General features: G+C 34.7%; 1 protein-coding gene across 2 annotated transcripts in view; it reads left to right on the top strand.

The window, feature by feature from the left end:
• ROCK2 (Rho associated coiled-coil containing protein kinase 2) overlaps window positions 1-17,039 on the top strand; it is a 134,754-nt gene that overhangs the window by 52,740 nt on the left and 64,975 nt on the right. For both annotated transcript variants that reach the window (XM_007456912.1, XM_007456911.1), the window contains exons 2-3: window positions 1,781-1,862; window positions 3,106-3,206. In XM_007456912.1, the coding sequence (XP_007456974.1) occupies window positions 1,781-1,862; window positions 3,106-3,206 (183 nt within the window). The remainder of the gene's footprint in view (window positions 1-1,780; window positions 1,863-3,105; window positions 3,207-17,039) is intronic.

Genomic DNA, 17,039 nt, shown 5'->3' on the forward strand with positions numbered 1-17,039 from the left:
ACAAATAGTGTTAATTTTCTTCATTGCTTTGAAGTTTTGGTTGTAGGCTTTTCTTTAATATACGTTTTATTCTTTTAAAAGTTTCTTTATCTTAGCTTTAGTATCACTTTCTATGAAAAGAATCACAGTTGAAATCACAAGACACTGAAAAAAAAATCTTAACCTCCTAAGGTTTATATGAAACTGCTTAACGAGGATGGTCATAGACATAGGCTTTCATTCAAGTCTTGAGGTAATCCAGCAACTGTAACTCAGTATCAATTTTGTGTACTGAAAATACTAGTAACTTTTAAGAATTCAGAATTTGTTTCTTAAAAATTGGTACTAAATAGAATAAGTTTCAAATGTAAAAATTTTATAAACATAGAACCTCAAGCATAAATGTAAATATATAAATATGTATTACCCCTACATTATCTTCTGATGTAAATTATTAGCAAATTAAGGTATTAGTATTATTCAAAAATAAATATTACCAAAAAAACTTAATGCACAAATGAAATAGTATGTGATCTTTAAGAAATAGTTTAAAAAAAACAAAATAGTATTATTGTTGAGTTGATCAACTGTTGAAGTGTTCCAACTGCTGAAAAAGCTCTCTGACTCTACACTAGTGGGGTATATTATGGGAAAATATTTATAAACTTTCCAGATTTTTTCCTGTTTATTTAATCTTTGTGTAACTCTATTTCTCTGTGATAACTTTCAGTTCTTCTAGAATTAATAAATTAAAAACTCAAGTTACCTTTCTAAGTTTTGCATGTAATTTTCCCCACATTTTCTCCCTACCCAGATCCTCAAAAGTTCTCTTTATTACTGTTTTGTTTTCTGCAATCCTCCAGCTTCCTTCTTTCCCCTTCCAAGCTTCCACTGGTGGTTGAGATGAGGGAGATGAGTTAAGTATATTGAACCTCTAAGATTTAGGTAGTATTTTGCTACATCATTTTCTAATAGCAAGACCTTGGGCATGCCAAAGTCACCTAATCTCTCTGAACTTTAGTTTGTTTATTTTTTAAGTGAGAATATGTCCTTCTGCCCCCTCATTTACTTGGGGATGAAACCATATATACACTAGTGTTTTAAAAATACTGTTTTCTTCACAAGCATATCCATTAAGTAATTTGAGACTTGGTTTGTTTCTTACTAGTTTTTTTCACTCCCACCAAGTTATATGTATGTACTTTTTCATATTTTGATTATAAATTTAATGCATGCTTGTTGTAGAAAGTCTGGAAAATACAGAAAGCTTACAGAAGAAAATAGCAACCTGAACAGTGCATCATCCTGTTTTCATGTTTTTTGGGGAAATTTAGTTTTGAGCCTGAATTTCCTGAGGGTAAGGATAGTTAGTGTCTCACTTATTTTTAGATTTTCTATTCTTTGTATACACTAGGCACAAAATTAACGCTTGTTGAATGAATGGGAACTAGTCTGGGTGTATTTCTTAAAGTCAAAAGCTTGGTAAAATTTTACTGGACGTTGGAAGAGAGAAAAGACATCTGACTAGCAAAAATAATAGTGGATGCATATTCTAAAATGACGTTTTTCTCTTGGCTAAAAGTACAATGGAAAACATGATAGGGTCAACCCTAATATTCTCTGGCAGAAGTTAGGAAACTATTTAAAGCTACTGGATATGGTGCCACTGGGGGCAGTTTCATATCAAAGTGGATTAACATTTACTCAGTGACAACAAAACAATAAAATTTAAAGGCTTTTTATCTTGAATGCTTGAAAATTGTAACAACTTTCTTTTTTCTCTTATTTTTTTGTTAAACAGGATGGCTTAAATTCCTTGGTCCTTGATTTGGATTTCCCTGCTTTGAGGAAAAACAAAAATATAGATAATTTCTTAAATAGATGTAAGTATGTGTAAATTTCATATTTGATCATGTGACTCTACTTTTTTTTTTTTTTTTTTTTGTGGTACGCGGGCCTCTCACTGTTGTGGCCTCTCCTGCTGCGGAGCACAGGCTTCGGACGCGCAGGCCCAGCGGCCGTGGCTTACGGGCCCAGCCACTCCGCGGCATGTGGGATCTTCCCGGACCGGGGCACGAACCCATGTCCCCTGCAGCAGCAGGCGGACTCTCAACCACTGCACCACCAGGGAAGCCCTGACTCTACTTTTGATAAGAGATTTATGTTTAATTAATATTATTACAGTCCACAAACTTTTAACTTATTAAATTTAAATTTTTTTTAGTTTGCCATTTGATTTATTTAAATACTAGTATTCTTTATTTCAAAGCAGAATTGCCAAATCAAAGTATGTAAAGTAGGTAAAGTTCAAGGTTTTGATTAAATTAAGATTGCTTAGAATTTCAGGACAGGTCATTTATGGCAGTTCCAAGAGAAGTTTTCAATTAATGTTAACAACTCTAAGACTTAGCTTTACATTATCCAGAAGACTTAATGAGCTTTATGTTTGTATAAATATAGACATTTCAGTCTAGTTAATGAAAGATAATGTGATAACAGTTATTGCCATAAACGTAGTAACTATTAATATATGCCAGTATTGACGTTGCAATGAAGTTGTAAATGAAGTTGAATTCTGAGAATAAGAAATTCTCAAAATAATTATATACACTTTATGTGACCACAGTATGCTCTTTAATTTGGAATTATTCAGAGACTAGGCTGTTTTTATAATTTAAAAATCTTATCTATAGTTATCAAATCTACAATATGTGATTACTGTTTTTCAAAGAAGTAATCTACCAATACTGATGATTGAGATTAGCCTTGTGTACTTTCATAGCAGCTTTCTGCAATGATTCAGAGTGTACTCCAGGATTGCCTGGATCGTCATAGTTTCAGCTGTCATATAACTTGCCAAGCAACAGAGTCAGAAACAGAATAGTCTAACTGCTACTTTTTGGTAGTCATTAATGTGTTTATATGTGTTAAACCAGAGAGTTTTGTCCTTTGATGTAACGTGTATGTGTCTTAGAGTTTTAAATAGCAACATTTAAAAATTGACAGATTTAGCTGGAAACTAAGCCCAGTTTCTTGAAATAAAAATTTGTTTACAAATATGGTGATTATTTTAAAAGGTTGCTTATCAATATGGTGATTGATATTATGGTGATCTTTTTACTGTAGATGAGAAAATTGTGAAAAAGATCAGAGGTCTACAGATGAAGGCAGAAGACTATGATGTTGTAAAAGTTATTGGAAGAGGTGCTTTTGGTGAAGTCCAGCTGGTAAGAAAGTATTTGTTTTGTTCTTTTTATTATTTCTTTTAATGACATGGTTTTGTGAAACATTATCAGTGGCCCTTGAGTAAATCTAATTTCTGTGTCCAACCATGCCAGAAAATTAGTTTTAAGAGCTTGGTCAAGTCATTCCATCTCTGAGAGCCTCAATATCTTCATCTATAAAAAGAGATAATTGTGCTATAAATACCAGGTCTTTTCCAGCTCTGAAACACTGAGATTTAGAATAAGGCCAACTTGGCTTCACTCATGATCTACCTAGCAGTTAATATTCTTCCAGAACTACTGTGTTTTTATTTAGTATGTTCAGATTAATAACATCTTTGCTTAATTAACTGAGATTTATTTAGATATACGAGAAACCCAACAAAGGCATTTTAATAACTGAAAGTAAATATAAAATTTACCTTTGTAGACTAAAGTGGTAGCACTGGAAATACTTCTAAATGTTTTCAAATATTTCAGATATTTTATTTATATTATTATGTGAAGAGCTATAATGTAATATTCCTATTTTCATCACCCGAATATGAAACTCTTTTTTTTTTTTTCTTCTTATAGTTAAACTATGGAGTCAAATTCTGTTTTTAACTTAAAAGTGCTTTATTCTTGATGGAGCACCAAGAAAAACTGACTATGTGCCAGCATGGGTTTCTCTAGGAACAAGTCATGACAGACTAACCTTTTGTCTTTTTCTCTTTCATTCCTTCTTTCTTTGATAGGTTTATTGAACTTGTAGATCAGTATAGTGCAATAGGTGTAATATATATCCATAAGATATTTGAAAAAGTTTGACATACTTGAGGATGATACGGAGAAGTGTCAACGAATAAGCATATGGATAGGGAGCTTTATAACTGCGTTAATAGCTGTATTCTAAGGAGCCCGATGAAGGCATGAATGGTTCCTTGGACAGAGATCCCCAAGGTCAGGTTTTAGGATTCTTTCCTCTCCTATTAAACATTTTATTAATGACTTGTGTGGAGGCAATGGTGGCATGTTGAATAACTTTGCAAATGAGTTAAAACTGTAGTATGAAGATGAGCCAAAACCCAGAAATCATCAAATGGGGAGGTCATTAGCCGGATAGACGAAGTGAAATTTAACCAGGATAATGACCTGTACTTGGGTGTGAAGAACTCAAGGAATAGATTGCTTAACAGTGATTATGAATTAAAGAACAATTTTCCTGAATGTAAACCAGGCAAAAGTCATTGGTGATGTGGCTACCCAAAATAGTAAAGTTTAGACTGCTGTAATAAATTTCTAAGATAATAGAGATAAGGTTTTCTCTAATTTGAGATGACTGGGCCATACCTGGCATATTTAATCCACTCTAGATGCCCTGTTGCCCTGTTTTAAAAGGGACGAGTAATGCTCAGGGACTTGAAATAATGCCATCTGAGGTATGGTTGAAGGAATTGAGACATTGATTGGGAGTAGATTTGAAGAATGGGCTGCCTTCGAAAGTAATGAGGTTTTGTTTTTGTTTTATTTTTGTTCTTAGTGAAAGTGCTGAAGCTTCAGCTGGTAGAATGCTCTAGTGGGTAGGGTGGGAGATTAGATTACATGACTGTTGATATGACAGTTTCTATGAGATAGGGAAATTATAAAGTAGTTGAATCCTAGCTCTGCCATGGTCAAACTCAAAAGATCATGGTGAGTTCAGGCAGATTTCTCAATCTCTCTGAGTTCCAACCTGTAGAATACAGATAATAACAACTATGTTATGGGGGTCGTTATAGGAAACTAAATAATTAACAAAATAAATAAGCCTGGTTGTAGTGTTCTCTGAGTGTTAACCATGATTATTATTTAGTATTTGATATAGGAGTCATACTATTGTGTGCATGTTTCAAATACAATACATGTATTTGAAACAGGCACATTGTTTCTTCATACTTATTTCATTGTGGTTAGGGAATAAACACTAGAATTTGAAGTTGCATTTTTTGGGGGAAATATGACAGACCTTAACTTGTCATGTTTTTGTGTCAGGGTAGTCATTGTTCTGTGTTAGATTAATTTGATCATTAAAGTTCAGTATGTTAAAGGGAAGGAAAACATAGAAACAGAGGCTTTTATTTTTGTTGTTAATTTCCATCCCGTATTTCATTTTGGCCACAGGATATGCCGAAACAAAGTCATATGTTTTTAGAAATGAAAAATATTTTAACGTTCCACTAATTCGATGACCTGGCCTGAGAGCTTGTACACGTTTGTTTTGGCTTTAGTTCTTGGTTGTTACCTTAGGCAGGGACTCGTAAAAAGAAGAATGAGATTGAAAAGGGAAAAGCCCAAGTGCTTCTCCCATAGCCTTTTGAAGTTGATTCGTATGTGGAAGATAAGTTAGTTAGGCAGATACGAAGGGAATGTTCCATATTTGGCACATCTTTATGATTATTTTTTCTACTCATCTGAAGAAAGTGTTACAGTAGTAGGTGCAAGTGTGTCTTCCCTTGTGAAATGCTTTTTCTGGTCAAGTAAAAATACGTTGTCACAGAAGACCTACCAATCAATTTCCACAAAGAAAATTCTTATTGTAAAATTATCTTTGGTATGTCACAGCAACTATACCGCAGTATAAGAGCTAGAGTCCAGACTACCTGTGGTTGAATTTAGACTCTTTTGCTGTCTAGCTGTGACTTCAGACAAGTTACTTAATCTCTCTGTGCTTAGTTTCTTATCTGTTAATGAAGATAACAATAGTGTTTATACCTCATGAGATTACTGGAAGAATTAAATGTGACAATATCTATAAAGCATTTGGAACAGTTCTTGGAATATATTCAATAGTAAGTGTTTAGTAAATGTTAGCAATTAATTGTCAGACATAAAACAGCACATTTATCTGTATCCATCAGTGAAGTAGTTAATCAGGATCTGTTATGTTCCAGGAGCTGTGCTAGCCTCTAAAGAGACAGTAACATAGCCTCTATCTTGCTGAAAGTGGTAGTTTTGTGGAGGAGATGAAGAATTTTACTTTAAACAAGTAAAGTTTTTTCAGATTACAATAAATGCCATGAAGGAAAAGATCTGGATGCTATGAGAGAGAATAATGGAGGAATGTGCCTTATTCAGACTGGGCAGTTAGGAAAGGTCTTACTGTGAGAAAGTGACATTTGAGTTAAGTTAAAGGAGTTGGCCACATGCAGAAGTGGGGATGGAGTGGGAGTTAAAATACAGAGGGAATACATGTGAAAATGTCAGAGTCAGGAGAGTGACAAGTCATTTAATTTATTTGGGTGTAGATTTCCTCATCAGAAAAGGCATTTCTCGTGGATTGAAAAGTTCTGTAATCCCTGGAGGGCAGAATTTGTTCAGCTTGTTGTCTTCTGTCTTTTCCCCCCCTATCTACAGAGATGTACATTTATATTTTTATATCATGAAAGGTCCTCAACAATGGATGGTTTTATCTAATATCCCTCTTGTTTTTGGATTCTACTCTTTTGGAATATTTTATTACATCTCATTTTGATGGAACATAATATGAGCCAGTATAGTATATTGATTAAGAGCATGTACTCTGGTGACTTCCATGGTGGTCCAGTAAGACTCTGTGCCTCCACTGCAGGGGTGCAGGTTCCATCCCTGGTCGGGGAACTAACATTCCACATGCTGCAAGGTGTGGCCAGAAAAAAAAAAAGGTGAATCAAGGATTTTGAAATGAATTTATAAATAAATGTAAAACTGGCTTTTAAAAAAAAGAGCATGTACTCTGGAGCTAGACCTCTCAACTACCTAATAACTTCTTTGTGACTTAGTGTCCTCATTTGTAAAGTGAAGATAATAATAGTTCATTATTCATAGGTTGCTATGAGTGTGAAATGAGCTAATATATGGAAAATATCTAGAATAGTATCTGACACATAGTGAATAGGTAATAAATTGTAGGCTAAAATTGGAGCCTGCTGGAAAAGCAGTTAAGGTCCTTTTAAAGATTCATTTACTAATTTCACATATTGGCTTAACAAAACATGTTTTTATAGTTAAGGTAGTAATGTTCAACTTTTAATAGATATTTTTGCTTAAAGTACTCTGGTACTGTGGAAAAACAGTCAAAGCCATCTACTTTTGTTTCTGTTCTGTGGTATGCAGATTTCCTGTCATCAAAGGTTTCATTTCTTTATCTTGGAGTGGCACTAATAATAGAACTTTTATAAGAGGTTTTGTGAGGACTAAATTATGTTATACATATGTGGTACTTATCATGGACGTGGCACATTGTAGGTATCAAGTAAATATTAGCTGTTGTCACTATTGTCAGTTTCTGTGGATTTATGGCATTAAATGAGTTTTAATTTTGAATAAATAATCAGAAGTCTTGTTCTTACTTTCATATATATTTATGTATGTTAATTTGCTAGGGCTGCCATAGCAAAATACCACAGACTGTGCTTAAACAACAGAAATTTATTTCCTTAACAGTTCTGAAGGCTAGAAGTTCAAGATCAAGGTGTTAGCATGTTTAGTTTCTTCCAAGGTCTCTCTCCATGGCTTGCAGATGGCCACCTTCTCACTGTGTCATCACATGGTCTTTCCTCTGTGCATGCGCATCCCTGGTGTGTCACTCTGTATGTCCTTCATCACCTCTTCTCATAAGGACTCCAGTCAGGTTGGATTAGCACCATCTCTAACTGCCTCTTTTTAACGTAATCATGTCTTTAAAGGCCCTGTCTCCAAATACAGTCACATTCTGAGGTACTAGAGGTTAGGGCTTCAAAATGTGAATTGTGGGTGAGGGGGACACATGATTCACCCCACTACGGTATGTATGTATGTGTGTATGTATGTATGTATGTATGTTGGGATGAACTTTTCAGTGAGATAACCTTTTGACCATGGTATGCATGCTTACTTTTTTTGTTTATGTTTATTAACTTTTCTTGGACACTAATTTTCTTTTCTTTGAAAAAGAGAGTTATAAATTCTAGCCTTGCAAATACCTTCTTAAGGTAAAAATACAGTCTTCCTCTCTATTAGTAGAATATACATTGTTCTTCAGATATTCCTTTGGTTAGTTGATTAGCAAATGTTTATTAAATGTCAAGTATCATTGTAAGCATATAAGTATCGTCAACACATTAAACAGGTAAACTACTCAGACAAGGCACCTTTACATCCATGGAGCTTTTGTTTTGAAACTATTATAGTTTCAGAAAGAAATTGTGATCTAGGTTCTAAAAGTAGAGTTATAAATTAATCTTCTTAAATGTAATGCATATATGTTAGGAATTACTTATATATGATTCTTTACTCGGGGGAGATGTATAAAAACAAGTTTTCATGGTAACAGTGGAAATATTTTTATTTTGAAGTTATATCTTATTATTTTGGAGTTTGGAAACCTTTAATTGGTTTTACGATATTGTCTACTCATTCTCCTTAAGAAAATGTGACATTAAATTTTTTCTTGGTGGTTTTATTTAAAGCTCCACAGATTCATATATGAATGTATTCTCATTCTCAAAGGTCTAAATTACTTAGAATTAGGTAAAATATGAAAATCTCTATCATGTCTTCTCTCGATTCCCATTTTCAAACATAAAGGTAACCAGCCTGTTGGTAATCTTTTAGTGCTTTGATGATTAGAAATATTTGGGGACTGTTGCAAAACTAGTGTCAAATTATTTTCAGTGGATATTTATATTTTATTCTAATTATTTTCATTCTAGGAAAGTTGAAACCTTTCCGTATTGAGTTATAAAAATTGCATCAATGCTAATTTTTCTCCCTTGAAATTAAAAATTATTTTATTTATACATCAAATATGTTCATAGTAGAATAATAAAATAAGCCAACATTATACTTTTTAAAATCACCTGCAGTCCCACTACTGAGAGATAGCTACTTTTATTACTTTGATGTATAGCTTTCCAACTTTTCTGTTTCTAAAGATATGTGTAATATATGTATATTAAGGGACCATGTTATGTACATGGTTTTACAACCTGTGTTTTTTTATGCAACAGTAAATAGTAACACACACTTGTATAACAGTTACAACATGCCAGGCAGGCTGCTAAGCAATTGGTATATAGTAACCAGTCTTTACAACAGTCTTTCTAGATGGTATAACTGCTGTTATTCCCATTTTACAGATGGGGAAATTCAGGTAGATAAGATAAATGACTTGTGAGAGTTCACACAGCTGCTAAGTGGTTGAACTGAGATTTGAACTTAGGCAGAGGACTCCAGAGTCCATTCTCTTTGCTCTATGGCCATAACCAGTTTTCTGTGCTAATACAGACTTTGTATGTAAGTTTATTGGCTACATGGTGTTTCACTATCATCTTAATCAACCTCTTACAAGTATTCAGTTCTCCTTTCTCGAAACACCATTTTTTCTACATTACAGGCTCTTCCTTCTCAGTTTCCTTAGTGGTTCATTTTCCGCCTGACTTGTGAGTATTGTAGTTCCCAAAGGCTAGGCTCTTATTTTTTTTGTTCTGCATTTTCTCCCAAGGCAAGTTCATGCATTCCTCTAACTTTAAGTACAATCCATGTGATGTCAAGGCTCAAATTTATAGCTACTGCTCAGAACTTTCTACTTTGCTCACCAAACTCATATTCATGGTAGCTTATTTGACAGCTCCATTAAGATGTATCACAGACATCTAAAACATGTGAAATTAGAATGCTTGATTCCCCCTCTAACTTTGCTCTTCCTTCCATCTGTTCCTTCTCTTATTTTCCCATCTTAATAAATAAATGACTCTAGCATCAACCCAGTTGATGCTCAAGCCAAAAAATTGGGAGTCATTATTGATTTCTCTTGCCCTCATTTCTTATATTTAATTTTTCAGTAAGTCCTGCTCATAATATTTCTCTAGTCTCTCCACTTTTTGGGGGGTATTCACTGCCGTCACCTTTCTCCAAGATACCCTTTCATTCCCAGTCAGGTATGAGGGCCTACTTTGTGTCCTGCTTTGTTTTCTACTTCCGCTAACAGTTTCACCATTGTACTATTGGTTTTGGATCGGGAAATGCTGGTGGAGAAAATACCAAGACTGGATTTATTAAATCTTCTTCAGATTCGTGCTCTCCAAGCTCAGCTGAACCCACATTACTATTTGGCAGACTTTTTCCCCCATACTTCATAGCCTTGTATTTTCACATACCACTCCTACCCCAATAAGGGTATAATAGGATCAACTATGGGGCTTTTCTAACATACATGCCTTGTTTCATTTTTTCTTCTTTATTTCCCCACTTCTCTATAATGAGATACATGAAGGTGGGAAGTATAGATCTATCTAATACAAACTGCTGCCAAATTGACCCTTCTAAAATATATTCATTGTATCTCTCCTTTGCATTTCATGGCTCCCTTGCCTACTAAATGAAGCATGAAGCCTTCATCCCGGCCTTCTAGGCCCTCTTATTTAAGATATCACGAATTAATCTTTTTAATCCTTATTTTCCATCATGCTCTCCTTTCTGAGCAGGCTACTTATTTCAGTGCATGCTCTTGTTTACTTGTCTGTTCCTCCAAAAATGTTTCACTCACTCTCAGTGCTTATTTTAAAAGAGAAGTTTCCTGATTCCTTTTGCTTTCCTTCCTACCCTTTGAGTGTGCCCTCTCTCATCTGCATCTTTTAATTATGATCCCTTTATTTAATTTCCCATATTATGCCTTGTGCTGTAGTTTATATGTATACTTCTTTGAATCTTTTTATATTGTAAATTTTTTGAGGGCAGGAACTGTGTCTTTTCAGTACTTTTGGCATTCCCATGAGGAGTTCATAGCTGTGTGTCTGAAAATAGTTCACCTGTATCTGGGAAGATGATCTTCTTTAGTCAAGTACACAGTTTAGTAGGAATATCTGTAGAGCAGCAGGGAGAAAGGGGGGAACCCTCACCATGGAGCCATTTGTTAATTCAGTCTTGAACATTGGTAAAGGACATGTTGGTGCAGCTAGATCATATAAGTGATTGGATTTTTCTTGTCTTTTTATATCCTGTACAGCACAGAACCTGAAATGTAGAAAGTTTTCATTGATGTGAATTGACTGTGATTATTCCTGATCCCTGGGCTCAGGTGCTCCCTGGGGATCCAGAATGCTAAGGGGATACAGATTCTCAGTGATAGAACTCAAGGCTGATATGAGATGAAGATCTTGTTTTTTGTTTTTTTTGTGTTTTTTTTAAAATCTCCTACTGGCTTGCTCTTAATTTAAATGGTTTTAAACTAAGGTTTTAAAGTAGAACCAACCAGAAGGAAAGAGTGTATGGGAAATGATTCTCTAATACTTGTCATGTAAACTCAGATTTTTTAGTCCTTTTTGGAATAAAACAGGCTCCTCACTGGTTACAAGGTTATTTCTGATTTGTGTAAATTATCTCCCTTCCTCCATGTTTTTATAATTCCTGTATTGCCCCATTCAATCTTAGCTGCCACAACCAGACCTGGCAGAAAGCAGGAGGACACGCTTTTCTTGTGTCTTTAGTGGAAACCTCAGCAGCACACAATGACTGTTCCAGATCTGTCAAATAGATGCATTGGTTCTTTTTGTAAAAATAATCTATTGTAATTTTTGATATTAAAAATAAATTTTAAAGCCTCAAATGGGGCATTTTGGTTAGAATGATTTTCAAAAGTTTTTGTCCACAAGTGTTCTAGGAGATCTAGGTCCATTTTAGGACTTTTTCAAACATGTCTCTAGCTACACTTAGGAATGTTTCATCTACTTTAAAAAAAATTTTTTTAAAGAAGTACATATTAGCTATAAAAAGCACAAATAAGCAAATCTAAAAAAATTAAAATCCCTCAGAATTCCATCAGCTGAGATAAAACTGTTAACTGTTTTGACCCTTATTATCTTTTTTTTTCCCCCACATACGTATAGTCAATTAGCTGGTACTTTTGCATTCATCCACTTTTAAAATTAGAAACTAGGAATATAGCATTCTTTTCTCTAACAAATAGAGACATTGGAAGAGAAGCAATATTTTTGTCCTTTAGGTAATCATGGACTAGTGACATAGGGGAGACACATGTAAAGTTTCATAACAGAATGAACTGAGTTCCATTTGTCTGTGGTGGAATTAGCTAACATTTTCATTGACTATATTCTGTGTGCTAAGTATTTATATTCGTTATCTTGTTTTATCTCTTCAACAATTCTGTGAGATTCTTAAGTAGATGAATTCAGTGAAATTTAGAGAGATTAAGTGAATTGGCCACGTAGTACATAAATAGTTAGGACTTTTGCCCAGGTTTGTTGACATCTACATCCATGCTTTTAAGCAGTACTCTCTGCATTGTTGTAATGAATTGCTGCTATATCTATTTATCCATCCATATTGAATAAAGGAGAAAGAGCTAGAGAACAAAGGGGAACGTACAGAGATGCTGAGGAAGATTATAATAGAATCATTCAGAAGGAGACATCCTCACAAGGAAGGTCAGTGGAAACCAGCTTTCCTAAAATAACAGTGCTTCACTGTAGTACTTTGTAATATTAGTACTAATGTATTGTAAGGTATGAGGCAGACGTTTGGCATGAATACAACTATTGCCTCTTACTGTTTGTTCTGTTGATAAAGTCAAAGACTACAAGCTGGTGGTTCCTGACTCTTGTGTTATGAGCCTGTGAAGTGTGCTATTACAGTAGTTTAAATGAAATTCAGGCCTCATTAACTAGAACATCTAACCAAAGTTGTCTTTATTTATTAAAAGTTTTATAGATCTCATAGCTATAATTTTGCTGAATTTGTTAAATTGGATAATTCAGCATTGTGCCAACCACTAGGCAGCCTCACAAATGAAAGTTTGTATTGTATTCTGTTCTTAAAGGAGCTTATGAAGCAGACATGTACACAACTAATTTTGATATTAGATTATTGTAAGCATTTTGGAAGCACAGAAAGGGAAACAGTTTTGCATAAAGAATCACCAAGAATAAAGCACCAAGAACAGGCATTTTTCTCATGTTCGGAAAATCATCTTATGCCTGTGTTTTTGTTTATTTGAATGAACGGCTCTTTTCTCTAGGTTTGTTTTTGTTTAGTTAATTCATGTATAAAAGATTAAACATAAATAAATGTTTAACTATTTCCTACTAGCTGACAAATATCTTTTAGTTTCTGTTCATAGCTGTTCTTTATAGCAGAATTCTTAAAACTCTTGTCATGGTCTGAGTCAAGCATAAATAATATTATGGTATAAATTAATTGGCTCTTAACTGTTATATGATTGCTTTTTCTAATGAAGTTAAGATAACACTGAAATCCGATTTATTCTTAGAATAAGTGAACATTTGAAGAATGGCATAAATACAGAAGAGAGAGTACCTTAGCTGTCTCTTTTTAGTAATGTTTTAAACTTTAAAAAAAACCCACAACATTTTATTAAAAGCATTGGTGGAGTGAGCATTTGCTTTGAGATAATTTGCTAAGTAAGAATCTGGTCTGTCTACTGTGGAAGGGATTTCTACTTTTAAGACTAGGGTTCTTCATACTCTAATCCCCCACCCTCCCACCCATGTTTTCATATTGCTTTCCCATATATTTATTTTCAGCATTCTATAAATGACATAACACCATACAAATCAAAGGAATTGTTTTTCCAGTTTAGTAATTTAATATAGAAGATGGATATAATCTGTGACCCTCATCATAACTTATTTGGCCCTTGGCATATAGGGTTCTTTTCATGTAAAGTTACAGTGTATCAAAACACTTTAAATTTCAAAATATTTTAAAATACTTTAAATTTCAAAGTATTTCAAAATAATAAGTGATATAAACCATTGATATAATAACCTTTCTAATTATAATTTGATTAGGCAGTTTTCATCCTGGGCTGTATTTTCTTTCTATCCATATTGATGTTTTATTTATTTGTTATATAAAGTACTGAGAAGGGATGTTAAAATTTCCAGCTGAAATTAGGATTTGCCTGTTTCTTTCTTTAGTTCTGTCAATTTTTGCTTCATGAATTTTTTTTTTTTTTTTTGGCGGTACGCGGGCCTCTCACTGCTGTGGCCTCTCCCGTTGCGGGGCACAGGCTCCGGACGTGCAGGCTCAGCGGCCATGGCTCACGGGCCCAGCCGCTCTGCGGCATGTGGGATCTTCCTCGACCGGGGCACGAACCCGTGTCCCCTGCATCAGCAGGCGGACTCTCAACCACTGCACCACCAGGGAAGCCCTGCTTCATGAATTTTTAAGCTTATTTATTAGATACAAACATATTTAGAATTTTTAATGCCTTCCTGATGAATTATTACTCCTTTTATCTGAATTATCCTTTTTTTCTCTTTGCCTTGAAGTCTACTTTGTTATTGATATTGCTCTGTCTACTTTCTTATCCTTGCTGTTTGCATGGTGTATCTTTTCCTATCTTTTTATTTTTAACCTGTTTGATCTTATATTTAAAATATATGAGGTTAGGTTTTGCTTTTTAATTCTCATAATCTCTGCCTGTGAATTGTGTTTCGTCCGTTTATATTTACACATATTTCAGACGGTTTAAAATTGTCTTGTAGGCCCTTAAGTCTCTATTCATTTTCATTTATTCATTTTTCTCTTTATTCTCTAGATTGATTTGTGTTCAGGTTCACTGAATGTCCTTCTATCTCCATTCTCTGTTAAGCCCTTCCAAAGAATTTTCCATTTTAGTTATTTTTCAGTTATAGAACTTCCAATTGGTTCTTTTTTTCAATTGGTTTCCATTTCTCTGTTGGTATTTACTTCTGTTCACTCATTGAGACTATTTTTTTCCTTTTTTTCATTAACATACTGTCTTTTAGGCCTTTGGACATATGTATAAGAAATATTTAAAGTATTTGTTAGCTAAATCCAACATCTTTTGAGGATGTTTGCTATTGACTGCTTTTTTTCTTGATGATGAGTCACATTTTCCTCTTTGCCTGTCAGGTAATTTTAAAATTATGTACAGGTCCTTTTTGATATGTGATAGAGACTCTGAATTTTGTTATTTTTCTTTGACAAGTGTTGATTTTCATTTTAATAAGATGTCCAGTTACTTGCTGATAACCCTTAACTTTTGGAGCCTTAGTTTTTTACTTTGTAAATATAGATGTGTTTAAAGACCAAGTTGTTTCCCAAGTCCTTTTAAGGACTCCAAACTCTACTCCCCTTTTGATCTTTTAGGGTTTGGTATTACAAGGCTATGTTAGATAGTACTAGAGTAGGCCTTGCTTTAGAGCATGGTTCTTTCTCCCAAGATGTCTCACCTCAATGTGCAGGAAATCATCAAGGTTTCTCCACTCTTTTTTTGGCTGGAAATTGAATGTGCCTGCAATGCTGTTTAACATCTGGTGTCTCTGTTTTGTTATCAACTCCGTAGCAGTTGCTCTCTGGTATACTTTTGCTATTTCCTCTTTGGATAATCCCTACCTTTGTTGAGCTTACATTCTAATATGGGACTTAGACAATACAAGGAAACAGCATCAAAAAATTGCAAGTTATGATATATTCTCAGAAGAAAACCGAGTTCTGGGGTAGAGAACAATGAGTCTGTTTCCCCCACGTCTGCAGTAACTTCCTTCACTGTAGTCTTGAACCCCTCAGAATCGTCCATGAGGGTTGGAATCACTTTCTTCCAAACTCCTGTTAATGTTGATATTTTGACCTCTTCCCTTGAATCACGAATGTCCTTCTGGCATCTAGAGTGGTGAATGCTTTCCAGAAACTTTTAGTTGCCTGTGCCCAGATCCATCAGGGGAATTGCTGTCTATGGCAGCTATAGCCTTACAAAATGTATTTCTTAAGTAATAAGACTTGAAAGTCGAAATGACTCTTTGATCCATGGGCAGCAGAATGGATGTTGTGTTAGCAAGCATGAAAACAACATTAATATCATCGTACATCTCCATCAGAGCTCTTGGGTGACCAGGTGCATTGTTAATGAGAAATAATAATTTGAAAGGAATCTTTTTTCTGAGCATAGGTCTCACCAGTGGGCTTAAAATATTTAGTAAACTATGTTGGCAACAGATGTGCTGTCATCTAGACTTCATTTTTCCATTTATAAGGCATAGACTGTAGATTGGCATAATTCTTACAGGCCTTAGGATTTTCGGAATGGTAAAGGAACATTGGCTTCAACTTAAAAGTCACCAGCTGCATTAGCTCCTAACACGAGAGTCAGCCTGTACTTTGAAGACAGATATTGACTTCTCCTTTCTAACTATGAAAGTCCTAGATGGCTTCTTCTTCCAGTATAAGGCTATTTCATGTACAGAGAAGATCTGTTGTTTAGCATAGCCACCTTCGTTAATTATCTCAGCTACACCTTTTGGATAACTTGCTGCATCTCCTACATTAGCGCTTGCTGCTTCACCTTGCTCTTTGACATTATGGGGAAAGTTCACGGGCAGCCAACTTCTGCTAGCTTCAGACTTCTCTTCTGCGGCTTTCTCACCTTTCTCGGCCTTCATAGAATTGAAGAGAGTTAGAGCCTTGCTCTGGATTAGGCTTTGGCTTATGGGAATGTTGTGGCTGGTTTGATCTTCTATTCAGACCACCTGAACTTTCTCCATATCAGCAATAAGGCTGTTTTGCATTCTTATCATTTGTGTGTTCACTGGGGTAGCACTTTTAATTTCCTTCAAGAACTTTTTCTTTGCATTCACAACTTGGCTAACTGGCGCAAGAGGCCTAGCTTTCAACCTCTCTTGGCTTTCATCATGCCTTTCTTACTAAGTCTAATCATTTCTAGTTTTTGCTTTAAAATGAGAGATGTGCGAGTCTTCCTTTCATCTGAACACCTACAGGCCATTGCAGGATCATTAATTGGCCTAATTTCGATATTGTTATGTCTCAGAGAATAAGGAGGCCCAAGATGAGGGAAAG

This window comes from Lipotes vexillifer, unplaced genomic scaffold (genome assembly GCF_000442215.2).
Source record: "Lipotes vexillifer unplaced genomic scaffold, Lipotes_vexillifer_v1.1 scaffold390, whole genome shotgun sequence".
Lineage (NCBI taxonomy): Eukaryota > Metazoa > Chordata > Mammalia > Artiodactyla > Lipotidae > Lipotes > Lipotes vexillifer.